This window comes from Telopea speciosissima, chromosome 3 (genome assembly GCF_018873765.1).
Source record: "Telopea speciosissima isolate NSW1024214 ecotype Mountain lineage chromosome 3, Tspe_v1, whole genome shotgun sequence".
Lineage (NCBI taxonomy): Eukaryota > Viridiplantae > Streptophyta > Magnoliopsida > Proteales > Proteaceae > Telopea > Telopea speciosissima.
The window spans coordinates 62811170-62833053 of NC_057918.1; the positions used below are offsets into that span (position 1 = coordinate 62811170).

General features: G+C 40.6%; 1 protein-coding gene and 1 non-coding gene across 2 annotated transcripts; one reads left to right on the top strand and one right to left on the bottom strand.

Annotated features, from left to right (window-relative positions):
• Positions 1-3220: 3220 nt before the first annotated feature.
• Positions 3221-3293, bottom strand: TRNAV-UAC. Its single transcript has one exon. It is a non-coding gene; the product is annotated as a tRNA-Val (tRNA).
• A 5543-nt stretch (positions 3294-8836) lies between these two features.
• Positions 8837-9985, top strand: LOC122656255 (LOB domain-containing protein 15-like). The gene is made up of 3 exons (XM_043850738.1): positions 8837-8985; positions 9178-9427; positions 9532-9985. Exons 1-3 carry the CDS (start codon positions 8972-8974, stop codon positions 9898-9900), a joined length of 633 nt encoding a protein of 210 aa, XP_043706673.1. The 5' UTR covers positions 8837-8971; the 3' UTR covers positions 9901-9985.
• Positions 9986-21884: the final 11899 nt, after the last annotated feature.

A 21884-nucleotide genomic window follows, 5' to 3' on the forward strand; every position in this document is an offset into this window, starting at 1 on the left:
AAGCAGGTCCGGCGGATTCGCAGAAACCAAGGTGTGCACTTAGGGCCCCCAAGCCCTCGTTTTTGGGTCCACTATAAATAGAAGACCCCCACACCTCCCAAGACACCAAGCCCATGATAACCCAAGTCATCCCTAGTAGCCTAAAATATCATCTTGGCCTCGTACTGCATGCTTTTGGTCTCGCAGTACGTTCCTAAGCCTCTCCACTGCCCGAGCACCCTCTAGAGTCCCCAAAATACTTTAGGATTCCTAAGGAGCAAAGTCCATCAAGACAGATAAGTAGTTGGCTAGTCTTTCTCTTGAGCTGGGAGACCATTGACATCCACCTTTGGAGCGAAGGGGCCATACCCTTTCGACCCTAATCCAGGGTTGACCCTAGGTATGACTCCTTCCATTTTCATTTAATTTGGGAAGAGAGGATCATTAAAGTAGCATGGGGGTAGTGTAAATGATAGTATGCATGCGTAGGAATAATATGAATTTTGTATGCAATTAGCGTAGGTCAATTAAATATTAGTAATGTATGTTGGTATAGGATGTATGATTTGGGAGAATATTCTAGATCTTGCATCCAGTAGAAAGACTTCAGAGAAATTGAAAGGTCCGATCGTGTCAACTCAACATATTTTCCCCAATTCTCCGTCGCCGCCAATTAAAAGGTCTGACCGTGGTACCTACACCCTTGTGCCCACACATTGGGGGTGCAAAATGACGACGACGCCCCTAAGAAAGGTGGAAATTCCGCCCTTGTTGATACTTCAGCATGGATCTTTGTCCTCTCCAATTCCCTGCCCGGCCCAGTTCCCCGAGTGCCTGTAATGAGGGGGGTACAATGACCACCCTACCCCTGCCCGAACTCTCTGCACGGGTGGGATCCACCCCCCTTATTACAAGCACTGGGGGAATTGGGCCAGGCAGGGAACTGGAGGAGAAAATTTTCTGCTTCAGCACACGGTCGTATTGGCCCTGTGCTGATACAGGGGCTGCGCTGCCTTTTATGAAAAGCTCTCCAAAAGAAATCTCATACAAACCCTCTCACCCTTTATTTTTGGGCACCGATGGATTGGTCTCAATCTCACTTGTAGACTTGTAGGTTTCATGGTGAGCCAACTCCTTAATGGGCCTGAACAGTTAGCATTAAAAGTTAGCTGCTTTCATTTTTTTTTGGTAAAAAGAAAGTCTATTCATTAAAACGGGACAGCTGCTTTCAATATTTTTGGTAATGCTCAGCTGCTTTCACGGGGTCATGAATTATGCTCCCTCGTATTCTTCTGTTTTTTTCTCATTTATTATACGTACCCACTACCACCTCCCTCCCAAAAAATACCCAAAACCTAACCTCCCTTTCGATTTCATCTGCTTTACCATAATCAGAAAAGAGATTTCACAGAGAGAGAGAGAGAGAGAGAGATATGATGGTCCTATTGAGCTTATAGTGAACCTTACAATGATGTTTATTAGGCCTAATTAATCGAAGATATTCATGGAAATAAAAGTTTAAGGAATCGTAACTGGGTCACAATGGTATTAATCACCCCAAATAAAATTATTCTACTATAGAGTCCTCAGGAATTTAGGACATATTTCAGTTTTGGCCAAACTTCAGCAAAAAAACGAAAAAAGAAAAAGTAAAGAGATACATAGTCTGGATCATGGTTCTTAATCTCGGATCGGATTGGCCGATATCGGCCGGATCGGATGGGTATTGGTCGAGGCCGATCCCGAGATTAGACCAATACAAGAAGGTTTGATTGGATCGTTCCTTGGATCTTCCGATCCGATCTGATCCTTGACCAATCCGGCTGAATATTTTTTTATTTTTTCAAAGTTTTTAAGTTTTCTTTTTATTTTTTATATCATCTTGACCGATATTGACCGATACTGACCAATCCCAACCAATATTGACCGATCTGATCCCGAGATCAAAACACCCACCAACTTTGGCCGATACATAACTCGATCCATAAAAAACCGATTTTGGGAGTTTTCTGACCAATCCTGACCGATTTGTACCGATCCGATCCTGATCCGGAAAGATTTTGACAATGACCATACCGAGTCCGATACCTGGATTTTGAACCTTGATCTGGATTTTTAAATAGTTCCAACTTCCAACAAGTAAGTTGTAGAGGGATGAGGTCCCATCATCCACAATATAGCCTCATCCTACTGCTGGACATTCATAAATGACAATGTGTATCTCATTTATAAAAATTGAGATTCCTAAGACAATCCTAAGAAGACCTGCTGCCTTATTGCTAAGGGTGTCTAGCTCCCTTCGCCTTAACATCCAACTGCCCCCTCCCCCCAATCAAAGCAATATGGTCACTAGCAGAACTGAACTTCCCCAAAAGTCTCTCCAAATCAAGAAGGATGACAAGTTCTTCTCCAAGCTCCTAACCAAGGAGACTTCCATGGCTAGTTCATCCTTCAAAGTCTACTATGGAGGTACAGCAATTGCAGTTCCATTCTTGTGGGAGTCTCAGCCAGGTACACCTAAACACACACTCAATGTTACCTCTCTCCCTCCTCTCAGTCCTCCTCCTTCCCACCATTCTGTTTCCAAGAAGCAGAAATCTGTGAAAAAGCCTTCAAAATTTAACCTATTTCACACCATATTGCCAAAGCTTTCACTGAAGAAAACCCATGTTCACCACTCGAAGGACACCACCTTCTAGCTTCCACTGCATCCACAGATGGATTTCGAGTTCTGGGTTTAGTGGCTACAAGAGGTCCTAGTAATGCTTAGGTGATGATGATTACAGTACTATGTTTATGTCCTTATTTATATGCTGTTCTTCATTTATGAGTGTCATTGTTCTAGTTTTTTTTGTTTTGTTTTTGTTTTTGGTAGATCATTGTTCTAGTTTGAGATGTAAAATGTGAGTAAGGGAAGCAGCCAGTGAAGCTTCTGAGGTTATTAAATCTTTATTTTAGCTGATCCATTAGATGAGGAGAGTATAGGTTGGCAGTAGTTTTCTGTCTGGCGTAGGCCATACTCCCATGCATTGCGTAATATAGTTTTAGGGAAAAAGATCTCTACATGGCATAGTTCATAATCTCGGATTGAATCGGTATCGATCCCAAAATTATACTAATATGGTAAGGCTTGACTGGATCGTTACCGATCCTTGACCGATCTGACTGAATGTTTTTAGATTTTTTCAAAATTTTTAAGTTTTTGCCGCGATCCATAAAAAAACGATATAAAAAAAGAATTTGTTGCTGCCCAGGATCGAACTGGGGACCTTTAGTGTGTAAGACTAACGTGATAACCACTACACCACAGCAACCAATATGATGTCGTTAAGAATATGTCGTGTTTTTTTGTTGCTATTAGTGTGTATTAGTTAGTGATGTTTTTAATAGCCACTAAAAGATAGCCTTTGTGGCGGTTTATTACACCTTAAGGTATTTAATTTATTGGAAAAAGTTTGCTAACTGATGGCATAGTTCGTGTGCCTAGATATAGGCCTGTGAAATTACCACGTAGCCATTAGTGTACTAAAAAAATCTCATTTTTTCAAATGCTTCTGCACTCGCTCTTATTGATCCTGCACTGGAGTAGGCGCTACACGATCAGATAGCGATCTTTTGCCCTTTTTCTATTTTAGCAAACGAGTAAATGAGACTTGTCATAGCAGTTAAGTGCCATCACTAAAGAAAGCGTAACATTTAACGGCGGGAAATAATCTGTTGCTGGATGTTATAAAATTGTTACCACCCTTTAAGGTATTTAATTTATGGACAAGAGATTGTTGTCTGGGCCTCTAGCGCCTGCACCAGTGTGTGAGCCAATGAGAACGCACGTAGAGCAGGGGCAAGAGATGGCATTAATATTGATTTCATGGGAGCAATGCAGTAATTTCACGTGCTTTTGTGTCTAAAAGCAGAAACCATGCCTCGTGATCATGTAGTGTTCTTTTTCCTTTAATTTGTTTTAGCAAACCAGCAAATGAGACTAGTCACATTAGTTAAGTGGCACCACTAATGGTTTACTGAAAAGAAAAAGGTTGCACCATTAATGAAAGCATAACATTTAACGGCGGTATATAATCCTCTGCTAGATGTTATAAAATCCCACCAACCTCCCCTGCCCACCCTACTCCCTCCCATCCCACCACCACTGCCACCACTACCCACTAACCATGTTCTCGCACCCCCACTCCAATCCTATTCTCACCCCCTTCTGTCTTCTGCTCCGTGCCCTCTCTCCCCACTCTATGTCGAAGCCTTCTCTCTCCCTCACCCCCACCTCCCTTCCCCGGCCCTCCCTCCCCCTTCCCTACACTTCTGCCCTCATTTCTGTAAACCTTGCTCCCATGCCAACTAACAACCCTACTCCTTGAGGAAGAAAAAAAAGCAAGCAAAAAAATGGTGGTTTGAAGCCTTCTAGACTGATGACTTGATGCGGGGTTGGAATGGAATCACTCTTTGCTTCCTCCTTTGAATTCTAAGTAGACTCCAGTGTAGGCGCTTCTGTTGGTTCTCGTGTAACGATTCGAGTTTAACCCAAGAACCATCAAACGACGAAGGATTCATGATATGATTACACCAACTGTTCTGCCAATAACAGCCTCTATGAGTAGAAGGACATTCCTAACTAATTATTTGTGTCGATGATTCCATATTACGGGACGGCGGAATCATATCATTAATGATCTGAGTACGATGGAATCGAAAGGTTAACAATGAATTGTCACATGAACTAACCTTGTTTGTATATACTTGTGTGTATATATCTAATTTGTATATAAAGAAAAAATAAAAAGAATGAGGATAGTGTATATAATAGACCCTTTTGAGTCCTAAAATGAATTCTCTTGCTTATGCAAGGCACAATTCCAAACAAAAAAGGCTTCCCGTTTCCTAAATGGACTCGTCATGGTAGTTGATTAGCCCGGATTAGTCTCTTCTGATCTCCACCTTTTTTTGCAAATCAGGGATTCCAAAATCTCTCCTTCTCCACTCAACCCATCAAAGCAGAGTCCCGTAAGGTTATCATCTGACATAGACACCATGGATCCATCAGATATCGATCCATCAGAAGAAGTGTAGGGCTAGCGGATGGACTAGTTACAACATGAGCTGATAGAAATGAAGCAGTTTGTGACACAGATGTTACAAGCATTATAGGGTTAGTCTCAAGTGGACACCACCTACTCTTGGAGAACCTAGGGCAGCCCCGACAACATCAAGGGTGCCACCAAGAATTGTGGTAGAAGAAGAGGAAGAAGTTGCAGTCAACGTACCTCAAGATTATCCCATAACTTAGGGAATGGAATATGAGGGAGAAGGTTGAGAAAGTCGAAGTTGCAATGAAGGGTAAGGCTATTGAGAAGCTTGAAGATGACCTAGTGTCCTTTCCAGAAGGGAAAATACCGGAGGACTTCAAATGGAAGCTTGACAAGTTCAATGGGACAAGGGATATTAAGGCACACCTCAAGATCTTCACTACTGTGGCCAAAACCTGGAATCTCGCGGAAACCAGATGGGTCAAGCTTTTCTTTACTCACCAGTTGAGTGGGCTTTGAGATGGCTAACACTACTAGACCAAACTCAAACTCAGACATGGTCGACAGTTGTGAAGGCTTTACTAAGCAATATTTATACAACAGTGAAGTGTATATTACCCGGAGTTGGAGACGCTGAGGCAAGGAGCCGGCAAAGGATTTTCTAACTTCATCATGGTATTCAGAGAAAAGGTGACAAAGATGTTGAATCACCTGACAGAATTAGAACAGGTGGAAATGATTCTTGAAAACCTGTATGGGGAGTATCATGACCGTTTCTACTGTTAGAACATTAAGACTTTTGAAGCACTCATGGCTATGAGAAAGTGTATTGAGGACAACCTGTTCAAAGGGAAATAGGCCCAGAGTACCTCTAAGGAAGCTTTCGGATCTAATTCAGGAAGGGTTACCAGAGGAGGAAAGGGAAAGAATCAAGATGTGAATGCTATAGGCTCCAACCAACATAAAGAAATGCAAATTGTCGCAGCTGCCTATCCTCCACTTGTGATTCAAACTGACCTTCCAGCACAGAAACCTCCTAACAAACGGGTCTTTGACTTTGGGGGCATGATGCCCACCCTTCTTTTCACCAAATTGAAGAGAGAAGGGATGATGTTCACTATGCCACCTCGCTATGTCGACATGGCTAACATACCATCATGTTATAAGCCAGATCTGTATTGCCACTATCATGACAAGAAGGGTCACTAGACTCACACGTGTATACACCTCAAGCATGCAATGCAAGACATAATAGATGCATGGAAGATCAAACTCAAATCCAAACAACAACCCTCTATGACAACCAACTCCTGGCCAATTCATGGGGTAAATATGTTGCAAGACGATCCTCGACATGGAGATCCCACCTCTTTGATCTGGCCTGTAGGTCAAAAGAGAAAGTTGATGAACACTCAAGTCTATAGAGCTACCCTGGTCGCTCAAATAGAAAAAATGAAAGAAGAAAAGAAGGAAGAAACCCTTAATGATGAGAGCATCTCCAGATGAGATTTCCCAGGAGGTAGACAGAACAAATTCGCCATTCTACCATACCAGGTCACTCGACGCTATATGGGTAGACTAAGATGAAGGATGCCAAAAGATTTCTATTGGCCAAAAGAAACAATCTAAGATGACAAAGTCTTATTCACTGGAATCCTCAATGGGATCTGTGAATGCATTGGAAGGAGAAGGGTCGAGTTTTGATCCAACCTCCTTAATCTGGCCAGTGCTAATACATTTGAGAGAATTGAGGGAAGTGTGGAGAGACACAGCATGATTTATGTGGCAAATGGGACTCCCGCCGAGGTAAGGGTTCATATTTGCACTCTCAGCATATATAGAAGAGCTGATAAGAAACCAACCATTACCATTCCGCGGTAGAAGTCGATATGCTCGAAAGAGGAGGGCCAAAAGAATGATGATGTTCACTCATTGCGCAAGAGTAAATTGCAATGGTAAAGTTCAAGAAGGAGGACAACACTGTGATCGAGGCAAAGGTATGGCCTCCAATGGACGGCACGCTAAGCTTGATTTCCTTGAGAACGGTTCTGACAATCTTGGATCAGACGCATCACTGTGAAAATACGGGTTCATTGACTATGAAATTAGTCACATAGCATACATGGAAGACTAAGATGATGAAAACGATGTCGTCGAATCCATAACCTACATTCAGCCTGTCGAGGTCGCTCCACCTGTTGACTATGTCAAAATCATTGAAGAAGTCACACCTAGCCTTATTAAAGCAATATCAGCCTTGGCCATTGGCAAAACATTAGCAAAGGAAACTTTCCTTATTCAAATAGGAGGGGACACATATGACAGTGAAGAGGAAACTGAAGGGTCAGATTTTGAAGATGAGTTCTCTGTTGAATCTAGAACAAGAACTATCGAATGGGTGAACACCATTGGTATGGATGACATTCAAGTCGATCCCACAGATCTAATACAGGCTATTCCTTCGAAGGACGAAGAAGGAAACAAAAGTGATGAAGAAATAGGTTCTCCAGTAGATCCAAGAGGAAATTGGCATGTTAAGGGGAAATATTTTGATAAATGGAACATGAACATCTTCTGGCAAGTGTAAGACATATTTGAGATAACCTCTATATGACTAAAGAGATCTTGTATAAGAACTTCCAAATTTCCAGACCTTGTCTATAGTTTCTTTGTTGAACAATGTGAACAACTGGATATGGTAGATGAAGATGATCTCTTTCTCAGGTCCTTGCATGAATTAAGGAATATGAGCTGGTTAGCCAATGCCCTAGCAAAGGATTTGTTTGCGAAACCTCCTTAAGGTCCCATACTATTCTCGGGTATAAATGCTTACTTTAGACCACCGAGAGTGGTGGAAGAATGGGAAACTTGGATAAACAACATCAATCCCAATGACCCATACTTCGATCCCATTACCCCTGATGAGGATGGAGGGGGAGATTCAAGTGATGAAGGATCTGAAGAAAGTTATGAAATGGGGTATGCTCCATGAAATAGAGGAAGTTGCCAATAAAGTCCGGGGTATGCTCCATGAAGTTGTTCCATCCTATGCGAGATATCAAGAAGAACTACAACATCAAACCCCAGTATATGAGGAAAGAGCCTCGCCATAGACCGATTTGTGTGAAAGTCCTCTAACCTCTCTAGATCGTACTAGTGACGAATACCATGAATTGGCCGAGGCACATGATAGATCCCTCATCCACAACGTCAATACGGATGAGCAACTCATTGACCCTATTGACAATATTCATCCTATCATCTCCAGTGATCATTACCGGATCTAAGATCGTGAACTAAATCCCTGACAGATGATTGATTAACTATTTCTATTTTAATAAACACTTTAATTTATAAAGTAGAAAATCTGAGGTGCATTAACTGATTAACATAATGATCATTATTTTAGAATCCAGAGGGTACTAATCTAATCTAATGCACCTAAAGAAAAAGAAGCAAAGATCGAGAACACTGTGAACAGTTCCAACTCCCAATAAGCCAACAGCTGCTGAAGCCTTAAGCAAGCCCACCCCTCCTTGCTTTCCCTTTCTCCTTTCTCCTTTCAGCTCAGGTGGCTGGTTCTAAAGTCAACACCTGTGAGGAGTCCACGTGAGCAAACAGAGGTGACATTTACGGCAACACATAATTAACATTTTGTTTTGCTCTCTCTCTCTCTCTCTCTCTCTCTTGCTTTCTTCTTCTTCTTCTTGGTCTTCTTCTGCAAACTTCACCTTCCACAATCCAATTCTCGTACATCAGCAAAAAGACAAACTTAATAAGCACTACCCTTTGTTTTGTTTCTTTTATAGAAATTGACCCACTTTCCCTACTTACCTTGCCTTTTAAGCACTCCTTCCTTCTCTCATATTCCCCTTTCTTGTTCTCCTGAAGCTCTTTCTCTCTCTCTCTCTCTGCAACTCCTTTCCATCACGAAGGAGCATGATTAGATTGCTTGGATGTCCAGAGAAAGGTAATTAGAAATAAGAAAACCAATGAATCAAAAACTTTTCACTGATTCTCTCGGCATATGCATTAAAACCCTAACCCTAACTGCACAAAGAAACACAAAAATCACTTCATTTATCGAGGAATTAATTAATTGATTAATTAAATTTCCTTAGTGATTATTGGTTTTTATTCTTCTTTTGTCTCATATTTTCAGAGAGAGATTTGATGAGATAGGTAAGAAGATCACGAGAGAAGCAGATGCATCAGTTCAGATGGGTAGAAGAAACTTATTGGGACCTCTTGGTACCCTTAATACCATTACACCTTGTGCTGCTTGTAAGCTTCTAAGGCGAAGGTGTGCTCAAGAATGCCCTTTCTCTCCTTACTTCTCACCTCACGAACCCCAGAAGTTTGCTTCTGTTCATAAAGTCTTTGGTGCAAGCAATGTCTCCAAGATGCTAATGGTGAGAAGACCCTAATTTTTTTTTTTTTTTAATTTAAAATAGATTGAGAGGGAAAGAAACCCATTTTTGGTTTTTTCATTAAATGGTTTGATCAATTAATCCAGGAAGTACCAGAAAGCCTAAGATCTGATGCAGCTAATAGTCTTGTTTATGAGGCGAACGTGAGGCTTAGAGATCCAATTTATGGTTGCATGGGTGCAATCTCTGCCTTGCAACATCAAATTCATTCTTTACAGGCTGAGCTTAATGCAGTAAGAGCTGAGATAATGAAGTTTAGGGAAAATAGTAATAATCTCCTTTCATCATCACAAGCTGCTTTGCTTTCTTCCGGGGTAGTGTCAGTTGCTGTACCACCACCGCCGCCGCCACCTGCTACTGCTACTGCTTCTACTTCTTCTACCATTTATACTCCTCCTTCTACCACCACAGACTATAGTTCCATTACCATTGAAAATATCTCCTATTTTGGCTAGAATTTATTGGTTTAAATTTCATTTTATATCTTTTTTATTTTTATTATTACAAAACTCTTTGGAAATAAGGGGGAAGAAAATATTGGATTGTCCATCTTCAATCATGATTTGAAAAAAAAAAAACACAAAGTGTTAAAACTCTTAAGTCTTGATGGGTTTCTTTATTAATTTTACCTTTTTTGGTACTTTAAAAGCCCATCAAATTAAAAGAAAGTAAAAGGGGTTTCTTCTGTATTTTCTTAAACTTAAAAGCATATTTTCACCTTAGAAGCCCCTTCAGGGTCTCTTTGCCACTTTATTTATTTTCTATTCTAATGATGAAGCAAAAGTAAAACCCTAGAAGAAGAACCAGTTAGAGCAGCAAAAATACAAGTAGTCCAAAATCAAACTATCATGCAGGAACTGGTGGCAAGTTTGTTTTTCCGGCGATTCTACTCCGGCAGTTTTAGGGGCTACAGAGTATGGACAGGCTGAAGTCTTTGCACGTGCAGGTATCTGGTTGACTGAGCTGAGTTTTAGGGTTCCAGTGCTTGTTTTTCAGTGCCCTTAAAGCATCATTGAAGGAAGGGGAGGCAAAAGGTATGGTTTGTGATTCTTCTCCCATGTAGGTCAGAGAAACTTCTGAAAATTTATCTATTTGGTGATAATTTACTAGTGATAGGGGCTATGGTAAATGTCCAAAACCCCTCCATCTTTTGGCAAATTTCCTGTGCAAGTCCTTTCTTCTACTTGTAGGGATTTAGTGTCTCATATATTTGTTCACCCCAAGGGGGGAAATGAACCCAAATTACTAATGGTACCCGAGGGGAAAAAAAAAAAAAAAAATTTGGCAGCATTATTACCATATGTGTAACTTGACTGATATATATATAGTCCAACAATCTGGCCTGCTGTAATCTTGGTTCTGATACCACTTGTTAGGGATTTAGATAGCCAGTCATTAAAGAGAGGATGCCCAAATACAAATACCTATTAGCCCACTCATATCCTTATTCATATCCGATGTGAGACTATTTTTTTCGCGTACCGCTTGAAACCCCAACACTACATGCATAGCCCATTTAGAAAATAAAAAATATCCTAAGATAGTAGATGGAGACTCAAGTGCACTAGTTCTTGGGCAAGAAGATTGTGAAAATCCATTTTGCTTCTTTTAATTGTGTGAAGCTTTGGAAAACTATAAATTCGAGAGAGAGAGAGAGAGAGAGAGAGAGATGCAAGTAGAGAGAAGGTGAGAGATTATTGTACTGTACAGGTGGGTGGTCAATGATCTTGCCAGCTAGTTATACTTTGTAAATAAATTGTTGAGTTTCCTTAGCGTGTAGAGTTCAACCTGAGAGGGAAAGGGGGAAAGAGATAGAAATCATAGGGAAGGGTGTATAATATATATCTATATATTTAATTGTCTATATATTATATAATTTTTGAAGCCTATAGAGATGTGATAGAATTTGGTCTTCTGTCATGGTTGCTTCAAAGTGTGGCATCTTATCTTGACTTTTTCTCAATTTCCGCTAAGTTCTTCTATTGAAAAGGTATTCCTTGGAAGAATTCTAATGGTTTTTTTATTTTTTTGGCTTCCCCTCAAAATTTCCATTTTGTATATATGTATATATATATATATATTGAGAGAGAAGAGATAATACATCGTTCAAATTTCTAGAGATTGACAATGATAATTTATTACTATTAGCCTTAGATGCTAGCGTCTGAAAAATATTGCAATTATTTTTGCTAGAAGATCATTTGTATTGAAAAAAAAATATAGACAAAATTATAAGAGAAAGGCTCAAAGGAGCCAACACACACTACAAACTAGCCTGGAAAGACTTAACCACGTACCTTTGGCAATGCCATCAATGGAATAGACTAACCACCTACAACAACATAAAGAAACTAGTACTGAATTCGAAATCTAGGCCTACATTGGCTTTCATCATTACAAAAAAATTACATGAGGAGCATAAACAGAAAGTTGAACTAAAACATGGAAGGAAGTCCAAGGCCATGGGTTCGTGGATGGCTCCTGAATTATATATCCTGTAAAACTTGAGAAACATTCCAAATATGAAGATTAGTTCATCCTCAGTTATAAGTAGGGCTGTAAACGGATCGGATTCGGCTCGGATAGTGCTATATCCGCATCCGCATCCGATTAGCTATCGGACGGATTCGGATAGTGCTAAACGAATACGGACACGGATACGGATCGGATATTTTATCCGTTTACATGTAAATATAGCTTTTCAGATAGCTATAGCCTATCCGTATCCGCATCCGTTTAGCTTTCGGACGGATTCGGATAATGCTAAACAGATACGGACACGGATACGGAAACTGATTTTGGCTATTCATTTACACCCCTAGTTATAAGCTACTTTCTGTATAACTACTTTCTGGAGGCTTCTAGCCTCAGTCTCAAAAAAAAAAATTTGTTTGACAAAATGTTATCCAATTCTATTAGAACTAAAAAAAACCCTGATACAAAAGACCATAAACCCATCCTGATGTGTTTAAGGAACTGTTAGAATGTCCTTCACATATTAAAATAGGATATGTTAGTTCTAGAAGATAGTCATCAAGCAAAGAGTAAGTAGAAATACTACATTGGTTTGTCAAAAGGGGCTTGTCCTCATATGAAAATGGAGATAGTCACATGTCAACGATCCATCGATTTATATTCTCCATAATCACCTAAAGATTAGGAGTGGTATGCAACATAACAACCTGATTCCTGGGCCTCAAAATAAAATATAGGAGGGTTTGAATGACACATTTATAGGTGTAACCTTCTTTAACAACGTAAGAAGACGACATAGTCATCGGGATAGGGGGTTCAATAATGGAGGGTCATTGACAGAATGGAATAGTCGTCATGCCCAAACCAGCTAAGATTGAGTCTGTCTTTGCCGGGGAAATAGAACAAATACCGGAATTGGACGACTACTCAATAGTTGGTATGGTTGGCCAGAGGAGAGGAGATAAGAACCCCATATAGTCTTTCCTTCTCTCACTTTGTGGCGGTGCATTTAGCAATGCCAGCCTCGTGAGGGCTGGCTGTATGGGGTCAGGTGTTGGCGAGGCTTGCTGGGCTCGCTTCTCATGAGATTGGGTGAGCGAATCGGAAAGGGGCACATAAACTGGGCAGGCAGGCTTTTGGGCACACGGAAAAGGGGAAGTGGATGGAGGGTACGTGCTTCTCAACCTCAGTTGGGGGTGGGGTCGCTATAGTGGCTAGGGTGAGTCTTCCTACACGGTTGGACGTCCGGCTCTAGAGGAAGTTGTGGGTGACTACATCTTTATCTTATTCTTAAAAGATTTTTTTCTCATAGTGTAAAAGAGGGATTTTAATTTTAATTTTTAAATGACTTGTCATTATGTCATTGTCAAGAATTGTCATTGTCTCCCAGACTTTTCTGATACGCATGACTTATAGGTTTTATCTTAAAATGGAAAAAATGAGTTGAATTTAGAGAGTAAAAAACTAAAATTACTTATTATCCGACAACTCAAGAGGTGTTAATAAGAAAATCCCTTTATAAATACATATATAAGCTCTCAGTCATTAACACTATATAATGGTAGTCTTGAGGAAATTTTAGGGCTTTAGGAGAGTCACCCTGACCCTTTTTGCATTGCTTCTTTCTATATCACATGAGAGATCTCATGGCCCCTTACATACTAAGTCTTCATTTATTTCCATTGTGAGGTGATGAGTCTCAAAGTTTGCTCACTACGTTGCCACCACTTGTATCTACTAATAATAACATGCCTTTATGGTCATCTCATTATTAAAATTTACAAATTGAAACATAGAAATTCTTACCTACTTGTTTCCTCCAATACTACAAAATAGAAGTATCACATGAATTCCAAACAAAATGAAACAGTTGACGAGTGGTTCTCAATATTAATCCAGCTTCTCAACCAGGCTAAGCTTCTATTAATTGTGTCATTCACCTTTACTAAGCCACTTCCATCGTTTTATTTATTGTTTAACACTCTGTTAGCAAAAACACATTTAAAACAGAGTTTTAAACACATTTTCATTTTTGACCGTTTTAAACACGTTTTACTCAAAATGGTAAACGACAAGCATTCTCATTTTAAAATACGTTTAAAACACGTTCCTGTTATGGTTTACTTAATTGAACATAACTCTCTCCTGAACTCTGATCGGCCTGATTCTTTCACCGACGTAAAAATGACTCGAAGGGATACATTTCTCATGATATTGATCACATTCAACTCAAGATCAATGCACATATACCAAAATTAGAAGCATGCATTTAAATAAAAATTCCTCAATTTATATGAGAATAGTACCTTTTTTTTTTGTTATGTTTTTTTTGAAATCACCCGTACCTTCCGTTTTCCGTTTTTACTGTTCTTTGTTTTTTTGTCTGGTTTATTTGATCGTCCATTTGTAATTTTTTACCGTATAAAATCCGTACCATAAGACTCCGTTTTTTTACAGTTCCCGTTTTTGCTAACTATGATTTAACACAATAATTCATTGTCGGTGAGTTTTTAAGCACTACAATGGCAATCATAATAAGACATGCAAAGACAAGTAAGATGAGACTTATGATTCAGTTAGGTGATACCAAAAGATTCATTCCATTTACATGTACGTATTGGAAAAGGAAAGTTAATTAAAGACCCCGAATATTGGGTATCACCTCATTGAATGTTTGCTTACAAGATAATTAATCTTCCTCGCTACTTGCAGTATGATATATGTATCAAACCTTGATAAAAACGCAAACTTTATTAGGATTTGAAACCAAGAAGTAAGCATTCAGTATGGATGGGTTCCCAACCTAGTAAGCCCTCGTGTCGGGCTCCTCTGTAGTGCAATACAGCGTGTGGCGCACATCAGACGATCTGTAGTGCATGGACACGTAGCCCAATAACCCTCATGCCAATAATAATTAATTACTAAACCAAAGAAGTTGACTACCGATTTCACTGTTGTCAGAAGTCTTGGGACCAAATATGTTAACCGAAAAATTTGCAGATTCGATAGTCCATCCATGTTTAGACTTTAGATTGAGTTTATCTTATTTCTTAGGTGGTCTTTAAGTTTTCTGTCCAGTTGCCTCATTTGACGGGTTTTTTTTATATTAAAAAAAAAAAAAAAAAAAACTATGAATCTTTGTTAGTATCAACCAATATAGGAAACTATACATTTCGTTCCCTTGTGTTAAATCACGTTTGAACTGTTTCTCTAATCTTATTCTTCTCTCAATAAGAGAGGCCCTATATATTTTAAATTAGAGGAGGAGTCCTATCTAATTACAGAATCATAGAGATAAGAAGAGATAAGAGAGAATGTTGGAAGATTCAAAATGTGTTTGTCATACTCAATCATTGTCCTTACAACAAAAGGTCATTGTCTTTATTGATTATCTACCTTTATTTCAAATTCAATTTTCGTTTTCCTCCAATTTTGAGTTGCATTTGTAAAAGAATCAATGATGTTTAGTCTCACAATGGTTAACTTCAAGGATGTGAGCTTGTTTATAAGTTATTATAAGTCTTTAAGGGACATAGGGTTCTTTAGAGAGAAATGTACGTGTTTTCTCACTTGTGTGGGGGTGATGCAGCCAGCGTGGAAGGTGACAAGGTGGAAGCCGCAGCATCTGATGCAGCTAGATGGGCGGCTTGGGGTGAGGATTCGACTAGGTTCTCTCTTCAAGGAGAACTAATGCCGATGGTGAACAACAAAGAGAAGGAAAGGCAACTGAGCAAGCAATTCTTCAAGATTGCAGGGAAAGGTCTAAACGACCATTGAAGCTGTATTTATTTTTAACTTCTCTGCCTTACAATGCAGCATACTACAGCCTTTTATAGGCTAGAAATTATTCCCAAAACCCAATCTCGGTTCCCCTTAGATCCTATGGCCGAGATTAACTTACAACCACCATCTTCCTATAAAATCTTAAAATCCACCTACCTTCCTTCCAAGACACCCACCAACCTCCCTTCCAAGGCCTTTCCACGCATGGACTGTCCAAGTAAGGAATTTATTATTCTCAAGGAAGATCTCTAACGGCTAGTGCTGTGCTGTTGTTGGTGAGTCTCTAATGGCCCGGCCTGATCTCTCCTTAATACGGGCTGAACGTCTCAATATTTTTGGATGGTTATTTTGAGCATCTATAACATTGGCCATCTGCTCCGCAGGGTCATTCACTGCATCAGCATCACAACCCAAGACCCTGCGGAGATCGGCCCGGATCAAAGAGAGACCCGACCAGCGTGGAGACCAATCTTCCCATGGATAGACAATGATCCATCTCCACTAATAAGGAAAGATTGATGTCCGTAAAAAGGATTGATTTTATTTTTAAATAAATCCCAACCTATTGGGCTGATTTCTGATTTGTAGCTTTCTTTTTTTCTTTTCTTTCTTGTAATTCTGGTCTATATGAAATGTACCAGGAGGGAAAGAAAGACAGATTTAGATATTGAATGAAATTGCTCTTTAGAGCTTGAAACTCCATTAGAGTTTCTGCAAGTTTCTTCTTCTTTTTGTTCGATTAATCAACTCACTTGACACGCTCCTTGTGAACTTGATTCTCTGGATCCAAGCCTTCACTAAGGCTACACCATTTTTGGTATCAGAGCTTTGGCGGAGAGCGAGAGATGGAATGCCACCACGACAACGCGGAGGTCACGCCATCCCTGTTGAGGAAATTCATGCAAGAGACAAGGTCTTGCGCCCGCAGCAAGAAATTGCAGCCTTACGTCTTGAGAACGAAGCGTTGAAGAATGCCGTCCGACGTCCGATTCCGAGTGAGGAGTCGTCCGACCAGCACTCGTCTTCTTCTAATGACGCATCACCTGTGCGGGAGAGGAGGACTCACCACAACTGGTTTGCCCCTCAGGATCGGCGCGAGCCTGAATGGGACAAAAATGTCCGTCGCGACATTCCCGAATTCTCGGGCACAGCATCCCCTGATGAGATCGTCGACTGGTTAGCCTTAGTCAACGAGGTTTTTCAATACAAAGAGGTTCCTAAGCACCGACGCATTGGAATCATTGCCATGAGACTTCGTGGGAAGGCTGTTGCGTGGTGGAGGCGTGACAAACAGCTTCGTGCCAATGCTAGTAAGGCACCCATCACGCGTTGGAGTAAGATGGAAGAAAAAATTCGAAAGAATTTTCTTCCCCGCAGCTATCACTGAGATTTATACCAAAAGTTCCAACACTTGCAACAAGGAACTCGCACGGTGGAACAGTATACCTCTGATTTTAATGATTTGGTGGTTCGCAATAACATTACCGATTCGGAGGAGATGCTCGTACATAAATATTTGGGGGGACTACAGCCCTACATCCAAAGTGTTCACAAAGTGCTCGACATTTGGGATCTCGGGGATGCACACCAGAGAGCCTTGAAGGTTGAACAGGCACGATCTAGGAAGTCCACTTTTCCAACTTTGAATCGGATTACCCCAACTTCAGGCGGTTCTAACAAGGGGGACGTGCTACCCCCCAAACTCAACAATCCCAACCGTCGAATCGTTCTGCCCCATCAGGGGGTACCAACCAAAACCCGATTCTTGGGCTGTGGTGTTATGCATGTGGAGAACTTGGACATCGTTCCAACAGCTGTCCCAAGAAGAAATCTAATGGGAAGGGCCTCTTGCTGGAATACGATTCCGAGGGCCATGAGGAGGAACCGTCCTATCATGAATCAACTGGAGATCCACGGTATGATAGTGAAGGTGAGCATGTATTGCAGGCGGATTTCGGAGAATTGTTGATGATGCGTAAGATCTATCTAACGCCTAGACAAGAGATCGGCAATCAGTGGCTGTGCAACAACATCTTTCACTCCGCTGATACTAGCTCAGGTAAGGTGTGCCAGTTGATTGTCGACTCAGGCTATTGTGAGAATGTGATCTCGGAAGAGGCGGTGCGCAAGCTGCAATTGGAACAACAGAACCACCCAATACCTTACAAAATGACCTGGCTACAGCATGGGATTGAGGTAATCGTCAACAAATGATGTCAGGTATCGTTATCCATCTCCAATACGTACTTTGACAAAGTTTGGTGTGGCATCCTTCCCATGGATACGAGTCATGTAATTCTGGGTCGTATGTGGCAGTTTGATAGGAAGACAATACATGATGGGTATAAGAATACCTATTCCTTTGAATATAATGGCAAGAAAATTGTTTTAGCCCCATCTAAGGAGCCTCTTAAGACTCCAGTTGCCGAAAGTTCTAACTTATTGTCTCTAAAAGATTTATGTAGCATGACGAATGATACACAGGTGATCTATGTCTTATTGAACAAATCTGACGAGGAGACATCTGCCTCACCAGTACCCGAGTCTGTTAGGCCATTGTTGAAGGAGTTCTGCAATCTGTTCCCTGTTGAGTTGCCACAAGGCCTTCCACCCATGCGTGATATTCAGCATCAGATAGATCTAGTGCCTGGGGCGTCCCTCCCCAACTTGCCCCATTATCGCATGAGCCCCTCCAAGCATGAGGAACTGCGGCGTCAAATTACAGAGTTGATGGAAAAGGGCTTCGTACGGGAGAGCATCAGCCCCTATGTAGTCCCAGCCCTACTTGTTCCCAAGAAGAATGGTGCCTGGCGCATGTGCATTGATAGTCGGGCGATAAATAAAATCACAATCAAATATCGCTTCCCGATTCCGAGGTTGGACGATTTACTGGACCAGCTTTCTGGTGCTACCATTTTTTCAAAGCTTGGTTTGAAGAGTGGTTATCACCAGATACGTATCCAGCCAAGGGACGAGTGGTAAACCGCTTTCAAGACACGCGATGGGCTGTTTGAGTGGCTGGTCATGCCATTCGAGTTGTCAAACGCGCCATCCACCTTCATGCAGTACATGACTCAAATCTTGCGCCCCTATTGTAGACGCTGAATTTTGGCACCTTGGAAGTGTGACTCGGCGATGATGATTAAAGCTCGACTGGCTTGCGTGGTGACCAAATGGTAGAAAATTACCTATTTACCCTTACCCCACTTTTTGTAACCAAACTGTCCCAAGTAGAGCCCAAATCTCTAGGATAGCCTTGTTTAACCATTTTAAGCCCACATGTGAAATTTCACTCCAATCGACGCCTTTTTGTCAAAATGACGCCTTACCCCTGGCTTGGTTCTCGGTATCTGGATTGCCTGATTTGGCCCAAAACACTTTGGATGACCTTATTTGGTCATATTAAGCTTTCACGAAAAGTTTCGGCCAAATCAGATAACTTTTATGAAAATGACCATTTTGCCCCTGGCATGGTTCTTGGTACCCAAGCCACCCAATGTGACCTGAAACCATTTGGATAACTTTATTTGGTCATATTGTGCTTACACATAAAATTTCATGTAATTCCGGTATCATTTGGACTTTGATCAGTGTGAAACACCATTTACGTGCTTTCCTCGATATCCATGCCATTTTTAGGCAAAATCTGACCATATCTACCACACGGATGGAAAGTACATGTTGAGACCTTCTCGGCGATATATGGCGCATCAAAATCGGCCATTCGGATCAAAAGATATTGATGTTTGAATGTGGACCTTTAAAATGGAATCTCTAAAAGGAATATATAAAAAAATAAATAAAAAATAAAAAATGGGACAAACCCTCGACCCATCTAGGACTGTCAGCAGAGGACAGAGCCCCACCATTTAGGCTGAGCCACACAAGGCCCATCACCCATGCCCACCTACCCAGCAGGCCTAGGCACACCCATGCCCGGTGCCGCACAAGAAGCCTAGGCACACGCAAGCCTGTGCCATCACTCATCTTATCCCCACCCTTAAGGCCCCAAGGGTCTTTGAGACCTTTCCTCGAACAGATTTTCTCCTATAAATAGGAGGCCATTTGGAGGGTTTAGAGACCGAGAAAATTCATGAAAAAATTATCATTGTGAAGTTCGTTCTCTATATCATGCTTCCATAGACATATAAAATTCCTCAAATACCTCTTGTTCACCACTCTTGCCATTTGGGGAAAACACACTTGGAGTGGCTTTCGGTGCCTTCCGGCGATAATTCCGGCCATCCAAGGATATGTAGACTGAGCTCAGACACTTCCACGCTTCAAGGGTAGGTTTTATATATCTTTATTTAGTTTTTATGTATTTCTTTTGATTTTCTTTAGTTAAAAGAGGCGGTTTTCAGTTAAAAAATCTTCAAAAATAACACAAGAGTGGTAAATTTATGAAAATTTTAGGGAAGATGTTCCCCACTGTTCTTAATGTCCATTAATTTTCTCAAGCTCCAAATCAAGGTTTTTGTGACATTTTTGCCCTTGTGAAGGATTTTGGATTATGTAAAATCTGAACCTGTGAGTGGGGATTTGGACAAAATCATTATGACCATGTTAAATATCATGTTTTGATTAGTGGGTGTGGACTCCAGTTTGATCCAATTCGGATCTGTGATGGGGATTTTGTATTTTTCTTTGTTTTCCCTTCTTTTTAGCATTTCAGAAAATATTAAAAATAGTATAAATGCATAAAAATTCACAAAAAAATTATGGGATACATATTTCATCAGGATTGATTTTATGGGATCATTAATCACTGACATGAATGTTTGATCATTTTCATAGGTGTTCCTTACCATGTTAGGGATGTAGATGTCATTTTTGTATTTGTTGTGAAAATCCAAGAAAATCAGAAAAATACATTTCTAAGCATTAAATTCTGTTTTAAGTAGTTTTAGAATGTTTTCATATGCATACATGCCCACCATGAATCATAACCATGCATAAAAAGTCACTTACGCCTCGGGGTATTTTGGTCATTTTGCGACAAAATCATATTTAGGGCCCTGGAAAGGTTTCTATCACTTTATTTGCATGTTTTAACTTTCATAAGCATGTTTTAAGTATAAGTTTGCATTTTCATGCATATTTGTATTTTTGCCTTAATAGGGGCATTTTGGTAATTTTACCACTTTGTAGTATTGTATATATTTTAATAATTCACATGCATGCCATTAATCATGTTTTAATCATTTCAGCATTTAAATGTGATTTCTTGCCTTTGTACATATTTTGGTCCTCTAGGGGTATTTTCATAATTTTGGCCATTTTGGCTCTACATAATCACCTAACTTAGGGGTAGTAATTAGGATTAAAACATTAATTTTAATTAGCCTAATTAGGTCCATAAATTTCAACAAAGATAATCAAAACACAAAAATAAAATAGTTTAATTAGGTGCATAATACGCATAACACAACAAGTATACACTAGAGTTTGGTCTAGGAAGACCGCGCGATCGCCAGGGCGGTTCTTGGGTGCCTAACACCTTCCCAGCCCGTAACTTGACACCTACCCAGAGATCTGGAGCAGACCATCCATTGAGTCATTGGAGTTAATTAGCGCCCTTCTCAAGAACGGGCACCATTTGTGGGTCCTAGACCCCGATCTAGGTGGCGACTCCCCACACCATCAACAACAATCCCGCACCTTGCTCCCACACTCGGTGCACCACGCGAGAAAGAGGTCACGGATCGATCTTCATCCGTTGCGCCTACAGTGGCGACTTCACGGGGATCGTCAAACTTTCGATTGACCATACTCTTTGTTGTATACTTGTTATGTTATACATATTTGTCCGTATATATCATAATTGTATTGATTACATCATGCATCATGTTCGGAGTGAAATCAAACGACGAGGGTACTCCCTATTGTGTCTCTACCCCAGGGAGTTGAGACACATCATACTAAGTACTCGAGATCGGATGATACCGCTTCCTACATAAAAGTGTTCAAGTGAAATTAGGCAACGACGAGGTTCCTTACGGATATTCCGAGTTCAGCGATGGCCACTTTACGCACTACACTCATGCACACACCCACCGAATGGAATCACTTTAACCACGTGGTTTAGTCATTGGAACCCATGTGTAGTCATGGGTAATCCACGGCTAAGTCACACCCCTTGATATCTTGTACTTTACGGGTTTAGAATCACCGCGAGGGT